Consider the following 22,298-nt stretch of genomic DNA (forward strand, 5'->3'; position numbering starts at 1 on the left):
TTACATTGACAGCCAATGATGAAAACTTGTCATAGAGAGCTCTCGCAATGGAAAGAGCGTATGAGATTTGTCATAAGCAGCCTGGATCTCGCCGTAGCCGCGGAGGTATCGCAGGACGCTCAGTTTCGAGGCCAAGCAAAGCCATTCTTTCGAATATTTACTTGACTTACCTACCTACTTGTATAATCATTGGCATCCCAGTTCCAATCGTTGATGGGTAAGTTTGAAAACCAAATCCCATAATGGATATTGTAATTGTGACGGTCCGCACCTCCTCAGTGTGGCTTGACTTCTGGGTGTGGCTTGACCCTTGCGGGGTTTGCACTTTCGGTGGCTAGAGGAGATGGCCCGTGCGCATCACCCAAGGCTATCTTAGTTCCTGTTGTGCCACGCATTTTCTTGTAGATCTTTTCCTCTTTAATCTTAGATAGTCTGGCAACCAATATGAAACGCTTTGCCACATGCAATGAATTGGACCATCACACATATGGGGTGGGAACACGTCTAGGATGTTTTATGTATTGGTTGTTGGAAATTTTAGCGTGAAAGGAGAAGGTAGCTGGGCATTGTTAGTAAATGCATTAGAGCACCGGGCATTTGTACGAGAGGAATAGTGTTGTGTTTTGCTGTTTCCCCGCAGGTGATAGGCTAGTGTGGCTTATTCCTATATCTGAGCACCTGCCTTGCTCTGCTTGCTCCCAGGAGAAAAGGATCGAAGTGTCAAACGCAGAGTTCTTAGTACGTACCACGTAGTGGATAAAGGTATACGCCAAAGGACCTTGGACCTTTTCGAACCATTACTAAAAATCTAAACGAAGGAAAGCACATATCGAAACGTTATCAACAATCGGTTTGTTTGGTTGGTCTTCTCCGCTAAAGTTTCTACGTGCATGATCGAATCAAAAAGTGCATGCATATGATTGGTTTACTACTTCCTCCTTTCACGCTAAAATTTTCAATGACCTATCCTACCATAGGCACACCTTTAGACCGAATGCGAGGATTGTGAGATGTCATGTGGCATCGACACTCAAGCCGCGTAGCGAATCTAAGAGGGCAGCGTGGACAAGGGTATTTCAACAAAACGCCCTGCTCATTCCTGGCCCCTTTAAGCCTAGCAAATGTCGACGAGAGTTTATCAATGCCTGGATGCACATTTCTCTTGTGCTTCTCCATCTCCTTGAGGGAGCCGAATCCGATCCGCGCTGCCGGACAATCTTCTTCTTCGCACCTGAATGGCCTGTCGTGGCGGTCGTAGTGCTGCTGCCTTAATGTTTGGGACTGGAAACCTTCATGAAAGTAGTAGCACGATACCTTCTGGCATTTGAACCAATTCTCACCGTAGAAAGCTACCAAGGATGCATTCTCGGCATCTTTGTTTGCGCCTGATATTTTGACTGTTTCTAGAATATGTCGGTTTTGTCTCAGACTTTTTCCTAGGGATGATAGGCTGATTTCATCCCTTCTGTCATCCATTAAATGTTTCAGAGTCTCAGCATGTCTCCAGATAGTCATCGTGATCGACTCGTTATCCTCAGATGGAGTTGGCAAACCGTCCCGGAAGCGATCGGCGAATACTGTCGCTGCACTTCCGATTTCCTTGCCGTTGTCAGGCAACTCTCGTTGAACTGGTTCTGATTCGGAAAATAGAGCGAGGAAATGATCAGTCCAGTGGGCGGCGGCGTAGTCTTGAAACGCAAAGGATCCTTTTTTGACAAATTGGTACAGCTCATCATCTTTTCTCTCCCCAAAGCACTCGAACGTTAAGTAGCAAAGACAGAGAATTGCCATAGAATGGTTCGCCTTCAATAGAGGTGTGTACCCTAAATCCATGATATATCTAACAAAACCCATTAGCGCCTAGGTACTTTACTCCCCATGTTTTCGATTCCAATCTTACAGAGATGCTGTGACATGGACAAACTCGACTCGATCACCGGATAGTACTTCAACTAACGAGCCGCAGATTTCCGACACGTCAGAGTCTCTGGGTAATCGCCGGGCATGGTCAACGGCAAGATCAGCTAGGTCGATCGAGATGGCTGCTTGGATTTCTCGCCATCGTAAAGGTCGCCTTACGCATACCATCCACGAAAGGATTTTATGGGCGATTTCCGTTTGATTCCTGTTTGGGTTAATCTCGATCCTGTGCAGATTTCGCTCATAGCTGTTGCCTATCAGCTTATACACTATCAATAGCTCTTTTTCTACTCATTTTACTCACGCTTCATCGAGACCTGTCGGAAGGCGGTTAAATTCTTCATGGAGACAATGAAGAGATGGCTGCCCTTCTAGGTTGGTCATCACAAGTTTGGCATACAAGAACATCCCTATTAGGTACTGACTCAGTATGTCTTCAGATAGCCTAGTAGTTTCGGGGGGTGGGGGTCTACCGTCAGCTCTGTCGAGCACATTCTTTTGAATATATATCCGATCCGCTGCATCCAGCTCAAACTTCTGTTGCACTATGCTAGCTCTATGTTCGATATACACCTCCAAATCTTGTAATGTGTCTCGATGATCGACTTTAACTCTTGTTCCCATCGAAAGAGCTCGTCTGATATCTGACTCATCGCGACTCGAGATGAGCAGCCGAACTTTTCCGGGCTTGCTACTATCGCAAAAATCAAGCATTTCTCTGAGATAATCCAGGGTCAATTTTCTCTCATTCAGGTCACATTCATCGATACCATCAATAACTAAGAAAGCCTGGGGAATATTTTGTAGCATGGAGCGAAGGAGCTTTTTACAAAGCTTGGCTGAGTGTAGGGTAGTTTCACCACTCATAATTGCCTCATCATAATAATACGGCATAAGGTGGTCTTGTTGATTGACTAATTGGCTTAGCAGTCCCCTCAGAATTGACACGAAGTTACTCTTATTAGGATCTCGATACTTGCAATAAAAATATGCCGCGGGTCCGAGGTGCTTTTCTTTAATCTCATCCACAATTACGGATGTGAGCACGCTTTTGCCTGTAGGTACGGGGTATTAGTAGGCAAATAGACGCAAATGGTTAGGTATTCAGTTATGAGAAAACTCCCCTAGTCCGGCTATGCCGCTTAACCAAAGAATTGAAGATTTAGGCACTTGAGGTGCTATCCAAGCCTTTACTTCATTATGCTCAAGAATCCATCGAGCTGTCCGTCTGTTTGTGGCATGAAATTGCTCTTCTCGGACGGAAAATAATGACTCATGGTCGAGAATGAACGTCGACGCCGCAATCCACTGCGTCACAAATATCTTCTTTTCTGAAGCACGATGAGCCCTAGCTTGATTATATTCTTCTTGAGTCTTAATCCTGTCGGACTCATAGTTTTGAATATGGATATGATTCGCATGACTTTCGACGAGAGCCTTCTGCCGTTTGAGATCGCCGAGAATATGTTGAAACCGACTATTGAAATCCTTCCAAAGGGATCTGAAAAAGGTACGTATCGCTATACACCTGTCAGCGAAAGAAAATCAAAATAGCCTCCACTGCTCTTGGTCTTACGCGATTGTCCGAATATGCGCAACGCTCGAATATGGAAGTCAAGGATGTCAGACCAAATGCATCGAAGTACTGTTTGCATTTGGATATTGTCCTTGAATATGACCTGGTAGCCCCCAAGTAGGGGGATGCTATCAGATATGAGCTGATATGCATCAAGAAGCGCATCAAAGGACTCAAGCCATGTGGTGGTAGTCTTTGTACGAGGTGCCTACCTGTCAGCCTTATGAATTTACAGCCGAAGAATATGCAGATACATACCAAAAGAAGAAGCTTCATCGGACCCCATATGAATGCAAGAAGATTTGTAACGTTCAGAAAAATCTCGACTACTTTCCCAAATTGCTCCATAGCTTCCAAGAAGGATCGGATCCTATCCATGTGTACCATCTGCTTCTGGGCTCTCTGCTTTGCTTGGATGGCTAAGATGGTTACTTTCAGATCATCGAGCGTGGTCACTTTGAACTGAGCTAGTTCAGAAGGAGTCAGCTTATTCTTGAAAGCCGATAAAGCCTCATCGAACCCGCTTTGGAGAGAGAGGCTCCTAGTTGTAGGTGGCGAAATTAATGACATCTTCGAACCTTGCGTCTAGAAATGGCAGATTTTGCTTTCTTGAGAAAACCTGATGTCCATGCTTGGTGAATAGCAAGCGAAAAATACCTAGGTAACATTCATGAAAAGAAAACAAGAGATCAGTAGCATAGAAGAGAGAAGAGTTACTCCGCCCCCCCTCCGCCCTCCTACGCCCACCAATATCGTTACACGGCATTATGCGAGAAGCATCTTTTAAGTATCCCACGCGGCCTGTAAGACCCACTGGCACCCATGAATTTTAACTATGATTGGTTAAACATTATATTACAGGCTGTAAAACGTGGATTTGTAGCTGCAGTAGCCACAGTGACGACCGGACGTGAGGCTGCCTACGTAGACTGCTCAAGTTCCTCATTCTCAGGAAAAGTAACTCGACGTGTCGTTAAGAAGAATCTACTAGTATCTCGACTGATGCTATGCTCTCAATTATTATTTTAGTTGAGAGATATGTAATATCGACCAACTCTCTATCAGGCTTTGACTTTCTAACCTAAATTGTGAATTGGGTATTATGATGGCTAACTATCATAATGAACTAAAAAATCAGGAAGGAAATCTAGAATATGGTCTCCTGTTGGTCTCATCAATCGACACGATAATTCAACGTTGCTTTCTTCGCTAACCAGACCCTACGTAGACCATTTGCAGATCCTAATGTTTCTATCTCAGGCCCGAATGTGATATGGGAGCACACCATTCTCCCTGAACTGCAGCCATATGAAAATTTCTTTGAGGGTGAAAGCCCTATAATTGGCACTGATGGCCTCGGAGAGTGGTGGAACGGCATGAAACAGTGGGCAGATGAATCATTCCAGCTCAATTGGCTCGATGATGCTATGCTACAAGACATCAATATTGAAACACTGGCTGCTGGTGGCGTTCGATTCTGTTGCTATGGCATGGTTAGTATCCTTGTTACCTCCGCTCGCATAGAAAAGGTAACTAACTGACTGGATAATTAAGATACCAAACGCTGTTGTTAAGCTTGTGGGAAATATGCCAGAGATTGCTAATAAAATCGACCCAGCGCAAGAATATCAATCTTTCGACGTATCAAAATACGCAAATTATTTCATGTTAAAATTTCCGGATGGTAGCATCTTTGCTCAAGTGAGTGAACTAGTCTCTCGAGGCCTCACTGACTTGCAGGAATATAAGTCGGTCGAGATTAGGGCTTTTGCCGAGACAAATCGGATTCGTCAGGTATGCTCACGAGCCAAGAGGCCAAATGAAGCGACTCTGAAAGTTGAGATCAACATATACGGCGCAGTCAACGATGCGAAACCTATTGGAAACAGACTGAGCTCTGCGAAGGTGTTCCTCCAAGACCCAGACCATGGTATCCAAGATGTTGAATATCGGAATCCGCACGTCATACAGTTTCCTGGCATTGAAGAGCCCCCGCCCCGTAACACTAGGGAAGGGTTTCTTGCGGACCCGTCAAAGACCAAAACTACCGCTAATGACACAGAGGAGGATTTCGGATTTACAATTTCAACCGTATATCATTCTCTAACGCGGTTCCGGAACCTAGAGAGGACCCGAGGCAGACATATTACTACCCAGTTACTACCGTAAGTCAATAGCCATATAAAACCACTTGGTTCTTAACACTAGCTAATTAAAACCCTGCTTTCAAACGGGCTGTCTAGTCATCAAGAGATGGCGCTCTCTTTTATGATGCAGAGGGAGTTTGGCCCAATTTCGCCTGAGTTCAGCTTTTGGACTCTTGAGAAAAACATTATAACACCATTGTATGTGAGAACTAGGTAGGACTTGTGATATGTGTGACATCTCTAACCTTGATATCACAGATATCGTCACAAGTTAACGCATGCTGAATTGGCCGAACTCCCCGACGAGTTGGGTGGTGGCATTCTCGCAGATGATATGGGGATGGGGAAGTCGTTGAGCACTCTAGCACTTATCACTACAACGCTCGAGCAGGCTCAATCATGGTCCCAAGAGACGCCAGGCTCACCTAGAGACGTCCGCACTAGAGCCACTCTTGTTATTGTCCCTTCTACCCGTAAGTATTGCAGCAACAATAGGGACTTTAACGTGCTGAGAAAAGATATAGTTATCATGAACTCATGGCTCAAAGAAGTTCAAACGTGAGTACCGTACCTAGAGATGATGAAATCTATTCCTGCAACTGATTACATCAGGCATGTGGACAAATCCATCAGCATTGCCAAGTATTACGGAAAAGGCAGAAACAACGATATCAACGACTATTTGAACTATGACATCGTGTTTACCACTTACCATACCATTGCTTACAGCATGAACCAGAATAATGGCATCGTATTCCATATCTCATGGTTCAGAGTCGTACTTGATGAAGGTTTGCGTTTAGTCATTCTAATTCACTACTGAGCCTTTTGACTTATATTAGTTGGTAGCCCACATGATCCGCCGACGGGAGACGACGTTATACCAAGCAGCCAGTCAGCTTTCTGCAAAGTTTCGGTGGTGCCTAACAGGAACTCCAATTCAGAACCACCTTGAGGATGTCGGGTCACTCCTAGCATTCCTTCGTGTCAGTGAGCTTGAGAATAGGGCCGTATTTAGGAACAACGTCATACTACCATTCACCGATGGTATTGCCTCAGCCGCCAAGAATTTGGCCTTTCTCCTCGACTGCGTATGCCTTAGGAGAACTCAGGACCTCCTACACTTGCCTAATATAACGGAGAGGTACCATTACATTACTTTGAATGAACAAGAAAGACAACAATACGATGATACACTTGAAAACATGGCCAACTTCATCAGGGAGAAAACGCGGATGAAGAAGGGGGAACGTGACCATTTTGGCATTTTCCAGGCCCAACTTCAGCTTCGCCTTCTATGTAACCACGGCACGTTCCAGATACCTTTCACAATTCGACATTCTCGAGACAGAAAAGTAGAGCGAGAAGACTTCCTATATTCTCTCGGCACAAACGCCGAGATCACCTGCTCAGTCTGTGGTATTCCAATCCCCGTCTTCGATGTAGTTGGAGGTTCTAGCCAGGACCATCCTTGCAAGCATAAACTTTGCCAAGAATGTCTTTCACGGAATGGACAAGACACAGAATTAAGAGGCAGCACTACTATGTCAGCATGTCCTTTATGTCGCAAGGTCCTAGAAGATAGACCTCCGCTCGAGGGCCAAGAATCATTGGAGGAAGTAGGGAGCAATCACGACGGTTACTTTAATCTAACAGGGTTTTCATCAAAGATACAGGCGCTCATGGATGATCTAGCAGAAAACTCCAGCAGTGCGAAGAGGTAAGACCACCTCTTAATTTCCAATCTCTTAGGATAAACGCTGAGGAAACTAGTATCATATTCTCTGGCTGGACTAGGACCCTGGACTTGGTATCCGTCCATCTCGGAAAGAGACACATACGTTTCCAACGCATAGACGGCGATCAATCTCTCTCACAACGCCAGTACAATATGGATAGATTCATCCAAGACACAGATACCCCTATTCTCTTAATGAGCACGGGAGTAGGAGCTTTGGGGTAACCCGAATCAAAATGCATTTTAAAGGCTGGTTTGACTAATACTCGCAGTCTCAACTTGACGGTGGCGAACCATGTCTACATCCTTGAACCCCAGTGGAATCCGAGCGTGGAGAGCCAGGCGATTGGCCGCGTGTCCAGATTAGGTCAAAACAAGCCCGTTCTAGTAACCCGGTACATCGTTCGAGGGACAGTTGAAGTCGTAAGTTTACCCTCTAGTATGTTTGAAGATAGGCAGTATCATAAGGCTGACCGACGCGTTAGAGCATGCAATCGCAACAGATTCGGAAAGTAGACCTTGCAAAGGTTGGATTCCAAAACGGCGATTCAGAAACTCCCTAATGCGCAGTGAAGGATGGAGTTCTAGACCTCAAAAGTTCAACGCAAGGTGCATTTCCAGATCAAAATTGCACACAATTCTATTTAGGTAGATCTAGGAGGTGATTTATTTGATAAGCCAATTTTCAAGAGACTCTGAAGTCCCTAGGTATTTATGTAGTGGCCTAGTTGAAACTAGGTATAGGGGTTGATGAATAGCTTAATATCTATTTCTAGTTGAACCCAGCTTATAAATTACGCTGGGATATAAGTAAGGAAGTTGCTTACATTATTTAAGAATTTAGTGTCCAATCCACTACCTGGTACCTAGGCTAAAACAATCGAGGAATAGAAAAGGGGTAGGGTAACTATCATAAGTCCGCCGACTGCGATGCGATTACCATAAACATGCGATCGTCGGGACGGACACTGTCACGATGCAGACTTCGTAAGCAAGTAACTAAGGACGATTTAGGGCTGGGAGCTTTAAACTCTTCTTCCCTAGGATCGTGATAAAAGGGACGTTCTAAATTATGTTACCTAAACTCTGGGGCAACCTGTTGTCAATATAAATTTGCAATTTTACGCGATAATTATATATACAGATATGCCGTATACCCTTAGTTATTTTTATTCTTCTTGACCTCACAACAATAAGACCCAGCGACAATTTTTTGTTTTGTTTCTTTAACATCCTTACAGTCCTTTCTATTACTACTCCGAACTTTTGTAAAAAAAAAAAAAAAAAAAAAAAAAAAAAACCTATGTTTAAGAAGATAACCTAATAGCCATTAAGTTGTCTACTCATTATCTAGCAAGTCCCCAAGGTTAAACAACCACTGAGGTCTGCGTGCTTCCTTCAACTTCCTCTTCTCCTTGGCTAATTTCTTGCGTTCTCGACGCTGAGCCTTCTCCTCTGGCGTTTTCTCTGGCCGAAGTCTTTTGCCATTCTTCCTCGTCTCCGGATTAAGTAGGACCCGTTCCTTTATTATATGATCCTCGAAGAGAAACGAGAGAGATGGTTGGTCCTGATCCGGAATACGCCACGCCTTCGCGATCGTTTTAATGGAAGACAGTGTTACTTGAGTAGATGGCGTCGGCTTAGACTTGGGCTTGTCGTCGCGGTAGTTCCAGTCCCGCACGGCAGTCATCAACAATGCATGCAAAGTAAATCGAGCATCGTTGCCGGCAATGTGCAGGTCTTGCCATGGGAGCTTTAAGGCGTCGAGAATTTTTGCCAGCGAGTATCGATAGTATGTCTGCAGAGGAAACTGAGCAACTTTTAAGACGTCGAGGTGATATAACGGGCGTATGCCGAGGCGGAGTCCTTCCAGGTATATGCAGTCGGCCGCGCCGCCTCCATATGTAACAAGTACAAAGAACCGATCTTTGATCAACCTCTGCAAATACGTCTTGACTTTATCAGCTTTGATCTGTCTTGTCTCACCGAAGAGAAATTTACTAGATCGGTAGCTGAGATGGTTGGATTGCCCAACCTGAAGCTGGTGCGATTTGATAAGATTTTCCACATTTCCAAGCGCAGACCTTGTTTTTGCAGCAACTGAAATAGTAGTCATATAAAACTGTAAACGTCGTGTATCTAGAATGGATATGCCAACTAGGCATGGACTATTCTCGGCGCATTTAAAGTCTCTGGGGCCATCGACATCGATTGAAACAAATAAAATATCTTTCAGCGAAGAGTTAGACAGCGGTGGCCCTAGTCGTATTTGGGAGGGGTTTTCGCCTAAGCCAAGAAGATGTCGAAAGACTAAAAGCTCTTCTCGAAGCAAACCTGTGTGTTTCGGAGCGCCGCATGACGGATCCTTTGCAGCTTTGGGCAGCATCATGGTTATTTTGCCAATAAGATGATATAATTCAATTTCATATGTGTCATATCAGGCACTCTAGGCGACCTTAAATGCTTAATAAAAGTAGCTGTTTCTGGATAAAGATGTTAGGTACGCGTGCCGGGATTTCTCGAGACCGAAGACCACTCGCTCTGGGCAGGAATGCTTGTTGGGGCATGCTGATTTTATTAGAGGCAAGCTAATTGCGAGTTAAACTTGTCGATGCAACACTTTTTATTTCATAAGATTTGCGGTGACGTTGAGGTTGAGTTAACGGAGAAACCTAAGACTCACAGCCGTGTCGATGGTATCTAACCATATCTACTACAAAAGTATGTACCATTATGATTGGATGCAGTGGCAGTTTAGTCTGCAAGGCAGAGTTTAAGGCGGACACTATTAGCCCAAGCGTTAATTCGGCAGTATATAAGTCAAGTCACATTCTTAAACTACTATCTCGTTCCTTCTCCTTCTCCTTCTTACGCCCGGCACCATTTATATGCAAAATAACCTCAAGATTTCTGTATGATTTCGTGTTTTATGTACCTAATCCATCCTACAGAACGGCCCCTAGGGTAAAGTATCAGGTTCGAAAGGTCGAGTGCTGATGCTCTTACCGAAATAACTTTGTCAATGCTCCTTGCCAGGGACCAGGGACCTCTTCCTGTGGCATTTACCAAGTGCGGTGCCTGAAACGGTATTCCGCATGTGGTACACAGACTGCCCTCAATCGCTCCACGTGCCTAACGCGTTCTTGGTGGCCGGATCGTCCTCGCCTGTGGCAGTAGTGCCAGCGGATTTTTGCGTCCGTAAGTACTTCGCCGTCGATGACGCACGTGATGATTCTTCTGACGTAGCTACACATCTGTAATATATCTTAGGTTCTTGTTGTTGTTGTATTGGTTTTCTGTCTTTTAATCTGTTTCTTTTAAAAACAGGCCTGTAATTACAAGCTATGTATATGTATTTTTTTAATGTCACACGATACCTACTGCGCTTCTAGGGCAGTTCAGGTCGTGACTACTAGGTTGGTGTCACAATTACCATTTACGGGATCGATAACTTAGATATGTTCTCTGGTGATGGTAAGTAGTGACTAGGTACTATTACGGGTGTTCATCGTGATCGTATCTTGACTCAGGGGTAATGCTACGGCCAGCCTTTAAGTGTTAACTGCCACAAAGTGGTATCAAGAGGCTCGCAACTGAATAAGGGAATACTGACCGTACTGATTCTTGAACCATTATAAAATTCCTTAAGGAAGAAGCTCCCTTTACACTTATGTAGCGGTGCTATACTAAAATGTCGCTACTAACCTCTCCTCTATAACAGCCCCTAACTGGTAGGTAGCCAAGCCAGAATGCCTCTGACTTTTAGATAACCTCTCGATTAAGACTTTGATAGCAAATCCATAAAACGCTTAAACCTAACATGGAAAAGCCTACGACTATTCGACGTACCAGATTATGAACCACAGCAACGTTGTATGGAACCAGCCACAAGGTGTTTAGAACATCAAAATTGCCTCGATAATCAAACGATACGCCTTAATACACGCCTTTGCAACATCCTACAAGAACGAATATCAACCAGTCCACCTATACACCCATAGAAAACCCGAATTTCTGTGAAGCGACCAATCTAATTACCCCACGGCTCAAGACACGCAGTCCCTTCCTTTCTACGAGCAACTTCTCACAGCCCACCATCCCCCCCCTCTCCCCTGACCCAAAATCACACAAACCGGCGAAACCCATCCGTAACATGCCCCTGCACCTCCCACTCCTCCGCCGCCAACCGTTGCGGCCCCTCCGAATATGGGCCACAGAACGGATCCGTCCTAACCTCCTGGCGACACGCGTAAACCGTGTACCTGCCATCCTCGTCCTCGCCGCACAGCAGGAGGCAATTATCCCCGTCGAGCCAGTACGACACGCCGTCTCCCTCGTGATGGGGCCGCTTCTTGATAACCTTGGTCCCGCGGTAATCGACCACCATGCCGAGCGTCAGCCAGGGAGCCTCCTCGTTGAAGAAGGCCATGACTTGCAGGTTCGCCGCCGCGGCGCTGTGGTACGTGCCCACGACGCCGGTCTCGCGCTCCGGCCACGGGCCCGGGCCCGTACGCGCGAAGCTGACTACGTACACGGGCGGTATGCCGCCGTTGCTGTTGCCGCTGTTCGAGGTGGCTCTGGGATTATGTTGCGGCTTCATGACGTCCTTGTACATGGCCTTTGGGTAGATTTTCTTGAGGGACTGCAGCGGAGTCGGTTCCTTGTTAAGTACGGATCTAGCCGCAGGTCTAGCCCCGCGTCTTCTCACGGGAGCGGTCATGAGGGCGGGCACGGGAAGAGCATTATTGACTTGTCTCCTCGGCTGTTCCTCGAACCTCGGGACCGACGCGAGGTCGAATATCCTATCCCCGGTTTGCTCCACTTTGGCGCGTTTGGGAACGAGTTCGGGCAACTGTGCCTGTGCCTGAGCCCGTGCGGCTAACCTTTTCTTCGGGATTATTTTCACCATTTTCTATATTCCTAGTGAAAATGCTTTTTATTTTTGTGTGTGTATCAGCTTACGTAGATTTCAGGACAATTGTAAGATACAAAATTAGAGGCGCGTCTGTGAAGTTCGTGTCTTAGTTCGCGCGTTTGCCAATGTTTTAAAACGTCATGAGTCAGGGAGTGCCTAGTGAGAGTAGTGCCATATACTAGCCCGTGCTTCATCCGTGTTTAATTAGTTCCGCTCACGTGGCGACAGATGCTACCCGAAATGAAGCTACTATGAATTACGGGAAAGAAGTTCTCTCGATTTCTATCAATATCATTGAGGAGTTTTATAAATTATTAATTTTGGACATGTGCAGCTGCTTGGATTATGTAATTACTTTGAGGATGAAAATGTACATAAGGGATAAGGGGTAATGCTTACGGCCGCCACGATTTAAGCCACTTCGGATGGTGAAGCCACATAAGCCCCTTTTACCCCTATTACGTAAGAATGGAGATCCAAGGGATATCAAAAGGAATGGGTATTAGTAAAAGTTACAATTGCTCTATCCATGCATTTCTAATAGGCATGCTTCCTAATCATTAATTCCCTTTTATTGCCCTACAACACCACCTGCAGCCCATTGTCCAAAATCCGGTCCTCCAGGTTGCGGGAACAATCCACCATGTCCTTGTGGCAATGGTTGCTGTTGTTGGGGCGCCGCGGCTGCAACACCACCTTGCTGCTGTTGGGCTTGTCTAGCCGCATTTTCCTCAGCCTGTCGATGAGCATTCTGTCTCCTCGCGCGGTAATACATTAGGAACAGAATGGCACCGACCAGGCCCAGTATAATCAAGCTCTCGACCACACCATCCACGTCATCATACTCGTCACCCAACGCCTCGCCATCGCTTCCCGTGATCGTACCATCGTCATAAAAGTAGTCGTCCTCATAGTATACATTATCTTCCTGGAGGAAGTTGGCTATCCACTCGCTAAGCGACCAGTCCTTCTTGGGTGCTATTTTAGGTGTTAGTAGATAGGGAAGTAAACACAGCAGCTGAAAAAGATGGGTGAGTATAAATAACTTACAAGGTTCATCACGAATCGAGTTAATCCGACCGTGTGTGAACGTGTTCCAAGCGCTACGGGCTCGCAGCCTTAGCAAACTCAAGGTTACCGGGAGATAGGCCTCCTCATTAGTTACGAGAGCTTGGTCGTAGTATCTCTTCGCGAGGTGGAAGTCTTGGTTTAGACCAACTCCGTTCTCGTGCATCCAGCCGAGGTTGTACAGAGCCTGTGCGCTCTGGAAGTACTCCGAGGCACCCGTATAACATTGCGCTGCTTTATCAAGTGCGACTTCGGTACCGATGCCGGATAAGTAATAGTCACCCATTTTGACCAGTGAATCAATATTTGACTGTATAGCAGACCTAGTCCAGTATATCAACGCTAGAGCTGGGTTTTGGAGTAGTGTAGGCCTCGGTGGTTGGCGCTTGACCCACGACGGCAAGGGGAGTCGTGACTGTGTGGGATCCAACATGAAAGCAACATTATTCTGCGCTTTCTCGTACCCTTGCTCTGCGGCCATGAGATAGTCGAGGAATGCCAATTCATAGTCTCCGTCTTCGTATGCTTGGTTGGCTTCCGTCCAAGATGACACCAACGGCTCAGCTTTTTCGGCGACATTTTTGTAATATGCCATGGCCATGCCGCAGGTTTTATCTCGTCCAACTCCGTGGTGAATCATCTCGGCCAGATAATACTGCGCCTCGATGTTAGCCCAGCGAGCAGCGGCCTCGAAATAAGAGTTAGCGATCTTTAAGTCGTCATTTGTGCCCTGATCGAGATGAAGAGCCCCGAGTGCAACGTGGGAAAGGCTGAAGTCCTGGTCTGCCGACGCCTTGAATAGTTCGGTAGCTTTCGAGGCATTCTTCGGCATACCTAGACCATGAAGATTCATAATCCCTAGGCCCCACTGGGACTGAGCATCTCCATGCTTGATTCCACGCTCAAACCATCCCCGGGCTGCCTTAAAGTCCTGTCTCACGCCCTCCCCACGTAGCCACATTCGTCCAATATAACCGGCAGCCTTACTCGCGTACTTTTCCAGTTGAGGTTTTGGCTGGTCAACAGCGCGGCCATCTTTTTGACGCCAATACATTGTCGTTACTGCAGCAAAATATCGCCGAGCGAGATCAACATTGCGATCGAGACCCCTTTGTCCTTCATAGTAAAGCCTTCCTAAGTTAAAAGAAGCTTTGAAGTCTCCCTTTTGGGACATCAAATCAAGATATTCGATAACGTCGTCGATGGCAGCATAGGCGTCGGAATTTGGGCTCGCCTTCAGAGCGTTTATACCAGAGCTGACGACGCTGGCGCCTTCACCGTACACACCACCAACTTCATCCGAAAGTCGGTATGCTTCTGGTGCGAGGGCCATTCCTCCCGGCGGTCCGGATCGGAACCAATCCATAGCTTTATCAGCCACCCTCTTGTAGTATTTGCAAGCCGTTTCGCAACTCTTAGGCACGCCAATCCCACTCAGATGGCGGGCCGCGACGGTCATTTCTGATCTCGTGTGTCCCGCATCAGCAGCAAAGGTGTGGTATAAAAGAGCTTTCGCTTGATCCCGTTCCACCGCATCTCCGAGTCCTGTCGCATACATCAATCCCACCATGTGTTGCGCGGAGCTGTTCCCATACGATGCTAGTCGGTAGTAGTGATCGAACGCGGTCTTGAAGTTTCTGGGATGCGAGTAGTTTCCGAAAAAATTGAATTGCGCCAAGAGGTAGATCGCATCGGTATTGTTCTGGTCGGCGGACTGTTGTAGAAGCTTAACGCCCTCGAGAAGAGGGCCGCTAATGACGGGCAACGCATGTTGTTCCTGCGGAGGAGCGCTGGCTCGTAAGCTTGGTAAAGCCTTTGCGACATATTGGAAGAGTGCACCGAAGAGACCGCTTTGCTTCTTCGTCTTTCTATGTAACGGCGTCTTGATCTTTCGAAATTCGGCCATTGCTTCGTGTACGAGCTCCCATCCTACCTCGCGTTAGAAACGTGTATAGTTCACCCGCAGGATGCGTGGCTATGCAGCTTACCATTTTGGTAGGGAGCCCATTGTTGTGTGCCTTGGACGATGTCGGTCTCAGCTGCTGGGTTTAAACTCGTAGTCGTAATATCGTCTTCTGCCTCCAAGACCTGCTGCTCGACAGCGGATATAGAGGCAACAGCCTGCAAAAGCACTGTTGGTGGCGAGGATTAGCTTACATAGTTCTCATGTAGCTCTATGAGCTTAGAATTATGTGGGATTTGTCATGCGAAACATACGGAACGCCGAGACGAGGAAACGTCTCATTGTGGAAAGAAAAGTCCGTTAGGAACAAAGTTGTGAATACTGTAATAATCTCATGGTCTCCAGAAGAGGACAATATTATGTACAGAAAACGGAGTTGGAAAAGGACTGGAAGTCGTGCTTTCTCGTCGGGTGATATAATCAAAGGCTTAGAACTTACAAGCTGTCCAGATCGGCTTAAACAAATGCGACGTCAGCCCTGGGAGAAAAAGCGGCTTGCCCTTGATTGGTTAGCTTCACGCCACTTTCTGTGGGGATGCTAGGCACTGTCAAGCTTTATGTAGATACACCCCACCAAGATTTTCATCATTTTCAGAAGGAGCAACTGGCAATGGTATGAGAATCTAACGATATGGATAAGAATATTTTAGGGGGTCGTTAAGTTATCCGAAATCTCAAATATCTCATCATCACTTCCAAGGTTATACCAGCAGTCGTAGGTCAGAGGAAACACCATGTATCCTCTCACCTGCGTAGACGGGTATAAGATCCCCGTCCGCGAGGAAGTATACGTTCTCGATATCATTCCATTCGCATCAGGTCCAGGGACGATCTCATCAGACCAGAAATTATCTTTATTTAATCCTACAAATCTAAGCGTAGGACCATTAGTCAACCTTGTCACGCAGCATGGCAACATCACTTGCGCCAAGGCCTTCGACGTGGGAAATAACATTGTGTGTACAGCAGGCGAGAATGGGAGTGTATCGATGTGGGATCTAAGAAAAGATGCGCGACAGGCCGAGGTGGCTAAATTGACAGGTTCGTTTGTGGCAGACTGGTGGACAGCTTTGTATTTTATGGGCATAGTACTGAGATATAATATAGATAATCAAGTCCCCGTCTTGTCTCTGGCATGCTCTAGTGCAGGTTTCACAGTCGTAGCCGGAACAGAACTGCAGGACCACCAAGCATCTATATTAGTATGGTAAGAAGCCATTTGTGACGTACGTATTTGTTGCAATGAACTTATGCCCAAGGATTTAGGGACATCCGATCAACGCCCACTCCGAAGCTTCATTATAAGGAAGTTCATAGTGACGATGTGACGGAGGTCTGGATCGAGTCCTGCCGATGACATATATCGTAGACTAACACCTCATAGTTAAATTTCCACCCTAGCGACTACAATATTCTCTTATCAGGATCGACTGACGGTCTCGTAAATATCTGTGATACAAGAATCACAGACGAAGATGAGGTTGTGATCCAGACTTTTAATCACGATGCCTCCATTCACCACGCAGCGTTTTTGAACGACACCGAAGTGTTTGCTCTCTCCCATGATGAAAAGCTCGCCCTCTACGATGTGGCCGAAAGCCACGAGAATGGAGCTGCGACAACTAACTTTGGAGATATGAGAGAGGTTCTAGGCTGCCAGTACGTTGCCAACGTCTCCGCGAAGTCTAACGGTGCCGGAGCCGTGATAGGTGCAGGTACCCATGAGTAAGTTGACCCTAGTTGAAACTGCCATCGCATTCGTGTTAATCTTAAGCCACGCAGTCGGGAAACATTCGACATGATCCATTTAACGAAAGGTCAAGGCTGGCAACTAGATCGAGAAAGCATCGTGAGTCTGCCAGGAGCCCATTCGTCAGAGATTGTCCGAAGTTTCTGCTTCTACGATGAAGCCCAAATGGTGTTCAGCGCTGGCGAGGATGGATACATTAAGGCATGGAAACCAAATGCATAATTCAATAATCATATCCATGTCCTTCAACCGTATTTGTCGTGCTTGTTCTTGGTCTTCAGGTCCAGTAGCTGTTCATGGTAATCGCCCTCCCTTCTCGCTTTCTTCAAGGTTCGGACTTCGTCCTCGTTAAGTCGTCTACCCACAGCCTCCTCTAGCTCCTTCCGACTGATCTTCTCTTTTGCCTTCTCTTCTTTCGTCGCCTTAATTCGTGGCTTGAACCGAGCTTGCATGCGAATCCTCAGTGTCGTATCGAAGCTAATATCCGTGGCATCTCCACGAACTTCAGGTGAGCTATTCGCCTTAGAAGATTCCTTGATCGTTAAAAAGGTATCCTTTTGTGTCTGAATTTGGAATGTCCCTGGTGTATCAGCTGTCGCAATCACTGTCCACGTCTCGAGAGCTGAGATAGCTTCAGATGTCGCACTTAAAATGCCGTATTGGTCACAGCTAAGGTATCTAGATAGATAGCAAGTTAGAGATGCGCATGCAAATGTAGAATATAGAGAGCACATACTTTCCGTAGCGACCCTTGAATCTGAAATATTCAGTTCCATGGATCCTATTCGCAATCCATACCTGGCGCACGTCGTGCGGCTCAGCACTAGCAGGGTTCCCATCAATGATGTTGACGATAGGGTCAGTGAAGACCTTGCCATTGGCATCACAAGCTAAACATGTCGGGGTCTCTGTCGGGAGCACGAAGAGGATCGGGCCTTGAATGTCTCCCACCGCATCAGCCGAAACCCAAGTGTCGTCATTCTCTACATTGTCTGCTGTCGTAGCCACCACGGGTCCGCTAGGACCTGCATTTTCGGCCGAAGGATCTGCTTCAACACGCTTTCTTTTCTTGGGCTTCTTGTCGCCTTTGAAACTTAATGGCTTTACCATGTTGAGTCGATCAGAACGTAGTCGGGTGGTGGTGTTAAGTGACGGACGACGTATGAAGTAACAAGTTGTTATTGTTAAGATGGAAGCTTTGATAAATTCCCCAAAGCTCGATAACAAAACACACTAGCGTCACTCCCGACGCTAAATTACCAGGGTTGCCCCACTAACATCTTTCACCTGCAGCTGCCCTGGAAGGTCAAGGTTATTCCGCTTCTAGCCCCAGAGCACTACTAAAACTCCCTACTAGTAGGTAGAATGATATAATGATATCCATAAGTCTAAAACAAGCAGCCCTTCAATTGTAACTTATTAGTGTTAATTCAATTCAATAAATCGTATAGAATTCTCAAACGAGTATTATAGGAAAACCTTAGCAGATAAGCTAACATCTTTTAATGAGAATAGCTCGGAAACTCAGCACATGCAAGAGCAACAACAAGTGCTTACCGCAATGCGGAGAGCGCCGGTTATGGGGTTAGCACCTGCCTCTGTTAGCTTAACGTTTAACCCCGACGATATCCTTAGGGCGAAGCTGTACCAAGATATCTAATCACTTTTCTTGATATCATATCAGCAGTTGAGTTTCCTTCAACATAAATTTACTTATGCAAATCTATTACTGTAAGAAACTTATCATTTTTTCGTACTTTTATGACGATCGACCATGGCGACAGCACAGCCAGTTGTAGTATCATTAGCCGATCTTAAGAGTGGTGAGTGTCACGGCAAACAGATAAGCTACAATCACAAGTTCTCACTATCCAGGGAACGTCTCGTTTGAGACGCTACAGGAAGCATTTGGTCCAGACTCGCTAGGTATTCTCATCGTCAAAGATGTACCCGCAGAGTTTCCACAGTTAAGGCATCAACTTTTGTCTTATGCCTCGTATATGGGCAATTTATCGGAGGCAGACTTCGGTATGTAAGAGTTTACAAGGTGATACCTTCAACAGTCCAGCGAACCTCTAACAAACTTCAGAGAAATTCACGAACGAAGCAGCGAAGTATCTTGTAGGATGGTCCAAGGGTAAGGAAAAACTCAAAGATGGAAGTGCGGATGAGTATAAAGGCTCCTTCTACGCCAACTGCGCCTTCTATATAGACCCTACCTTAGAATCAGCCAAGCCCACGGAACAGTTCCCTCTAGACAAGTTTCCAGAGTATCTGGCGCCAAATTCGTGGCCCCCAAAAGAGATGTTGCCTGGTTTCAGACCGACGATGGAGAAGATGTGCAGCCTCATAATTGACACGGCGGTGTTGGTGGCGCGAGCCTGCGATAGATTCGCCGAGAAAGAAATCGCAGGTTATCCATCGGCATACTTGGAAAAAGTCGTTAAATCTTCGTCCACGACGAAAGCTAGGCTCCTTCACTATTATCCAATGCCGGAGGAGGTAATGGCAAAAGGTCAGGCAGAAGACAACTGGTGTGCGGTACACAAGGATCACGGCTGCTTGACCGGCCTCACATCAGCCATGTTTGTTGATGAACTGAAAACAGACGCCAAGGTGCCGGATTTTGGCGAAAAGGTCCCGGGGCTGCTGCCGACGTTAGAAGAATTGCCCGGATCGCCGGACCCGCAAGCTGGGCTTTGGATTAAAGATAGGAAAGGGGTTCCGGTCCAGGTCAAGATACCTAGGGACTGCATCGCTTTCCAGACAGGCGAGACGCTGGAACGAATCACGGGCGGAAAGTTCAAAGCCGTCGAACATTCGGTCAGGGGGGCATATGCTAAAGGTGTAGCTCGCAACACGCTAGCGGTATTCACGCAGCCGAATCTAGAAGACGAAGTTGATCTAGACCAGCACATCACTTTTGGGGAGTTTGCCAGGGGTATCATAGCAAAGAACACGGTCTAGGCAAACTTACCAATTCCAAATCAAAACTACACATTTTGACCTGCATTAGAGAACAGTCCGGCACGTTTACATCATCGGATCATCGGATTTAGGTTAGTAATCGGCTGCAGCTACCTCATTCGCCATGTTTGATATGTCGTTCGATATTTCTACGTAAATATCAATATGCAAGTGCGTAATAGCTGTGAGCTCCCCATCCTCAAGCTGTATTACACCATCGGTCTCCGAACCTAATGCAGCTTCCTCGGAGTTTCTCCCGCTTTGTTTGTAGCAACCCTATAACTCTACCCCTCCTGACCCCAATTAGAGCTACAGTCCCAGCTTCAACCTCACTTTCGATTCCAACTTCACCTTCAACTTCATCTTTAAATTCTTACGTCTTCACACTACCCAAACAACCCCACCACCCCTTCACAACCACACCCCCCACCATGGCCCTAAACCCCAAATTCGCCGCCCAGCGCCTGCTCTTCGCACAACCGAGCAGCACCGTCGCCGGCGCGCCTCCCGCCTTGCACACGCTCGAGCTCTTCCTCGACTACGTATGCCCCTTCTCCGCGAAGCAGTTCGCGACCTTCTACCACGGCGTGGTGCCGCTCATCAAGGCGAACCCGAAGTGGGCTTCGGGCCTCGAGGTCCTCCTGCGCCAGCAGGTGCAGCCGTGGCACCCGGCGTCGACGCTCGCGCACGAGGCCGCGCTGGCGGTGCTGCGCGTCGCGCCCGCCAAGTACTGGGACTTCAGCGACGCGCTGTTCCGCGCGCAGCTCGAGTACTTCGACGAGGCGACGGTGAATGAGAAGCGCAATGATACGTATAAACGGCTTGCGAAGCTGGCGGGGTCTGTTGGTGTTGACGAGGCGAAGGTTTACGAGTTGCTGGTTATTGCGGATAAGGTGCCTGAGGGCGGGCATCCGAACTTCGGGAATAAGGTTACGAATGATTTGAAGTTGCAGATCCGGTTTGGGAGGCTGGTGGGTGTGCATGTGAGCCCGACGGTGATTTTTGATGGGATTGTTGCGAATGATATTAGTTCGTCGTGGACGAAGGAGCAGTGGCAGGAGTGGTTGACGAAAAGCGTTGTTTGAAGGGGTGGGGAAGTTGGCGAGGTTGTAGGGTTTGTGTAGCTACGTCGACGTCGTTGGCGATGAAAAGTCACAAAATTGCTAGGAATAGCTTGGAAGTAAAATTTACGAATTGATGACGTCGTTCATAATGGCCATGAATTCGCTTGGTTTCAATTAAATCTCATATCAAAAATTTCACTGGACAATCAGTTACATTCAGTGAATCGGTGTCGAATGTATTGAACTATATGCTTGTTGGTCTACCTAGATGCCTGTTCCACACTTCGTCATGCGGCCCCGTTCGACAGATGGGAAGCGGACGTTATGGATGTCAATGGAGTTTATTTTATTCCTGACGGGCTAGACTATAGTGCTCTGTGTCGCTGCCCTTGACCTTCTGCGATCAGCAGACAATATGACTTGTGTTTAATTCCCCAGCACATCCAATCCGTCATGATTACTGCTTCATAGGACTACGCGCGTATCATGTTGCCTATCTCCTTAGCCTATTGATTGGCTGCCTTTAGGATCCTAGGAACATCTACTACAAATACATTTCTGTAGATTCGTTCAGGTCGTAGCTAGCTACCTAAACTTCGGTATAATTGCCAAGTTGCTGTACCATGATCATTAATATCTTATGTTGTAGAACATACAATATGAAAGGAAGACGCTTCTTTTAAACTAACCTTCATTGCAAGACTACATAGGTTTGCCAGTGCTACTGAAATCCCGAGGTGGTCAGGCTGTTGTGTGTCCGGAGGCTGAATGGCATCTCTACCTATTTGTATATCCCGAAACGTGCGAGAGCCGCCGTTTTCTCTCAATGGGGCTGGTAGATCATTAGGTATTTTTTTTTAGATACCATCCATTAGATCAATGAAAGCATACCACCCATATCGTGCTGCTCGCGCTGTATTGAGTCACAGCATTGAGGAGATGGCGCGCATCTTTTTAGCATGTTTGTTTATGCCTCTCTGCAATCGTAGTAGAGTCGCCAGATCAGGTTCGAATCTGTCATTTTTTGCTATATGGTTTTCCTAGATGCCGTTTTGGGTGCTAGCAATGAGTGACGCCCAGGGGCTTCTACTTTTTCGTATGGCTTTTTCTGTCGGATTTCTAGGCAAAACCTCGCATGGCCGGTTCTTGTGGACCGTAGAGTTCAGGGGGGGCTTTAACACGATTACACA

At 46.7% G+C, this 22,298-nt stretch overlaps 9 protein-coding genes across 9 annotated transcripts; 4 read left to right on the forward strand and 5 right to left on the reverse strand.

The window, feature by feature from the left end:
* Positions 1 to 963: 963 nt before the first annotated feature.
* On the reverse strand, positions 964 to 4,066 carry F4807DRAFT_454388 (uncharacterized protein; the record flags this gene model as incomplete). The annotated part of the gene is made up of 7 exons (XM_048000570.1): positions 964 to 1,840; positions 1,901 to 2,167; positions 2,225 to 2,330; positions 2,394 to 2,968; positions 3,041 to 3,440; positions 3,497 to 3,689; positions 3,755 to 4,066. The coding sequence occupies 7 exons, from the start codon at positions 4,064 to 4,066 to the stop codon at positions 964 to 966; spliced, it is 2,730 nt and encodes a 909-aa protein (XP_047849309.1).
* A 356-nt stretch (positions 4,067 to 4,422) lies between these two features.
* On the forward strand, positions 4,423 to 8,235 carry F4807DRAFT_445693 (SNF2 family N-terminal domain-containing protein). Its single transcript, XM_047999749.1, has 10 exons — positions 4,423 to 4,989; positions 5,051 to 5,661; positions 5,740 to 5,841; positions 5,902 to 6,116; positions 6,168 to 6,201; positions 6,256 to 6,434; positions 6,493 to 7,363; positions 7,417 to 7,602; positions 7,654 to 7,804; positions 7,867 to 8,235. Exons 1-10 carry the CDS (start codon positions 4,873 to 4,875, stop codon positions 7,942 to 7,944), a joined length of 2,544 nt encoding a protein of 847 aa, XP_047849310.1. The 5' UTR covers positions 4,423 to 4,872; the 3' UTR covers positions 7,945 to 8,235.
* A 472-nt stretch (positions 8,236 to 8,707) lies between these two features.
* F4807DRAFT_471752 (uncharacterized protein) lies at positions 8,708 to 9,770 on the reverse strand (the record flags this gene model as incomplete). The annotated part of the gene is made up of 1 exon (XM_048002956.1): positions 8,708 to 9,770. One exon carries the CDS (start codon positions 9,768 to 9,770, stop codon positions 8,721 to 8,723), a length of 1,050 nt encoding a protein of 349 aa, XP_047849311.1. The 3' UTR covers positions 8,708 to 8,720.
* Positions 9,771 to 11,074: 1,304 nt separating this feature from the next.
* Positions 11,075 to 12,620, reverse strand: F4807DRAFT_445697 (uncharacterized protein). Its single transcript, XM_047999750.1, has one exon. The coding sequence runs from the start codon at positions 12,288 to 12,290 to the stop codon at positions 11,505 to 11,507; it is 786 nt and encodes a 261-aa protein (XP_047849312.1). The 5' UTR covers positions 12,291 to 12,620; the 3' UTR covers positions 11,075 to 11,504.
* Positions 12,621 to 12,636: 16 nt separating this feature from the next.
* Positions 12,637 to 15,744, reverse strand: F4807DRAFT_445698 (HCP-like protein). Its single transcript, XM_047999751.1, has 4 exons — positions 15,582 to 15,744; positions 15,353 to 15,496; positions 13,347 to 15,293; positions 12,637 to 13,274 (listed from the first exon to the last, which is right to left on the reverse strand). The coding sequence occupies exons 1-4, from the start codon at positions 15,607 to 15,609 to the stop codon at positions 12,868 to 12,870; spliced, it is 2,526 nt and encodes an 841-aa protein (XP_047849313.1). The 5' UTR covers positions 15,610 to 15,744; the 3' UTR covers positions 12,637 to 12,867.
* Positions 15,745 to 15,781: 37 nt separating this feature from the next.
* On the forward strand, positions 15,782 to 17,311 carry F4807DRAFT_317693 (WD40 repeat-like protein). The gene is made up of 5 exons (XM_047995128.1): positions 15,782 to 16,368; positions 16,435 to 16,534; positions 16,594 to 16,660; positions 16,712 to 17,052; positions 17,110 to 17,311. Exons 1-5 carry the CDS (start codon positions 16,062 to 16,064, stop codon positions 17,297 to 17,299), a joined length of 1,005 nt encoding a protein of 334 aa, XP_047849314.1. The 5' UTR covers positions 15,782 to 16,061; the 3' UTR covers positions 17,300 to 17,311.
* Positions 17,312 to 17,322: 11 nt separating this feature from the next.
* Positions 17,323 to 18,187, reverse strand: F4807DRAFT_465298 (actin-crosslinking protein; the record flags this gene model as incomplete). Its single annotated transcript, XM_048002260.1, has 2 exons — positions 17,323 to 17,755; positions 17,814 to 18,187. The coding sequence occupies 2 exons, from the start codon at positions 18,185 to 18,187 to the stop codon at positions 17,323 to 17,325; spliced, it is 807 nt and encodes a 268-aa protein (XP_047849315.1).
* A 148-nt stretch (positions 18,188 to 18,335) lies between these two features.
* Positions 18,336 to 20,454, forward strand: F4807DRAFT_445708 (Clavaminate synthase-like protein). Its single transcript, XM_047999752.1, has 3 exons — positions 18,336 to 18,900; positions 18,953 to 19,105; positions 19,167 to 20,454. Exons 1-3 carry the CDS (start codon positions 18,852 to 18,854, stop codon positions 20,042 to 20,044), a joined length of 1,080 nt encoding a protein of 359 aa, XP_047849316.1. The 5' UTR covers positions 18,336 to 18,851; the 3' UTR covers positions 20,045 to 20,454.
* A 21-nt stretch (positions 20,455 to 20,475) lies between these two features.
* On the forward strand, positions 20,476 to 21,129 carry F4807DRAFT_465300 (thioredoxin-like protein; the record flags this gene model as incomplete). The annotated part of the gene is made up of 1 exon (XM_048002261.1): positions 20,476 to 21,129. One exon carries the CDS (start codon positions 20,476 to 20,478, stop codon positions 21,127 to 21,129), a length of 654 nt encoding a protein of 217 aa, XP_047849317.1.
* Positions 21,130 to 22,298: the final 1,169 nt, after the last annotated feature.

The sequence above is a fragment of the Annulohypoxylon truncatum genome, assembly GCF_022578515.1.
Source record: "Annulohypoxylon truncatum strain CBS 140777 unplaced genomic scaffold F4807scaffold_51, whole genome shotgun sequence".
In the NCBI taxonomy this organism is placed as follows: Eukaryota; Fungi; Ascomycota; class Sordariomycetes; order Xylariales; family Hypoxylaceae; genus Annulohypoxylon; species Annulohypoxylon truncatum.

Excerpts from the sequence above, each read along its gene's own strand:
- F4807DRAFT_445693 (XM_047999749.1), top strand. The coding sequence starts at position 4,873 with ATGAAACAGTGGGCAGATGAATCATTCCAGCTCAATTGGCTCGATGAT. Across the intron at positions 5,842-5,901 it reads AAAAACATTATAACACCATT|ATATCGTCACAAGTTAACGC; the intron begins GTATGTGAGAAC and ends TTGATATCACAG. Across the intron at positions 6,435-6,492 it reads CAGAGTCGTACTTGATGAAG|CCCACATGATCCGCCGACGG; the intron begins GTTTGCGTTTAG and ends ATTAGTTGGTAG.
- F4807DRAFT_445697 (XM_047999750.1), bottom strand. The coding sequence starts at position 12,290 with ATGGTGAAAATAATCCCGAAGAAAAGGTTAGCCGCACGGGCTCAGGCA.
- F4807DRAFT_445698 (XM_047999751.1), bottom strand. The coding sequence starts at position 15,609 with ATGAGACGTTTCCTCGTCTCGGCGTTCC. Across the intron at positions 15,497-15,581 it reads TTTCCTCGTCTCGGCGTTCC|TGCTTTTGCAGGCTGTTGCC; the intron begins GTATGTTTCGCA and ends CGCCACCAACAG. Across the intron at positions 15,294-15,352 it reads ATGGGCTCCCTACCAAAATG|GATGGGAGCTCGTACACGAA; the intron begins GTAAGCTGCATA and ends AACGCGAGGTAG.
- F4807DRAFT_317693 (XM_047995128.1), top strand. The coding sequence starts at position 16,062 with ATGTATCCTCTCACCTGCGTAGACGGGTATAAGATCCCCGTCCGCGAG. Across the intron at positions 16,661-16,711 it reads ATAGTGACGATGTGACGGAG|TTAAATTTCCACCCTAGCGA; the intron begins GTCTGGATCGAG and ends AACACCTCATAG. Across the intron at positions 17,053-17,109 it reads ATAGGTGCAGGTACCCATGA|TCGGGAAACATTCGACATGA; the intron begins GTAAGTTGACCC and ends TAAGCCACGCAG.
- F4807DRAFT_445708 (XM_047999752.1), top strand. The coding sequence starts at position 18,852 with ATGGCGACAGCACAGCCAGTTGTAGTATCATTAGCCGATCTTAAGAGT. Across the intron at positions 18,901-18,952 it reads ATTAGCCGATCTTAAGAGTG|GGAACGTCTCGTTTGAGACG; the intron begins GTGAGTGTCACG and ends CTCACTATCCAG. Across the intron at positions 19,106-19,166 it reads TTTATCGGAGGCAGACTTCG|AGAAATTCACGAACGAAGCA; the intron begins GTATGTAAGAGT and ends AACAAACTTCAG.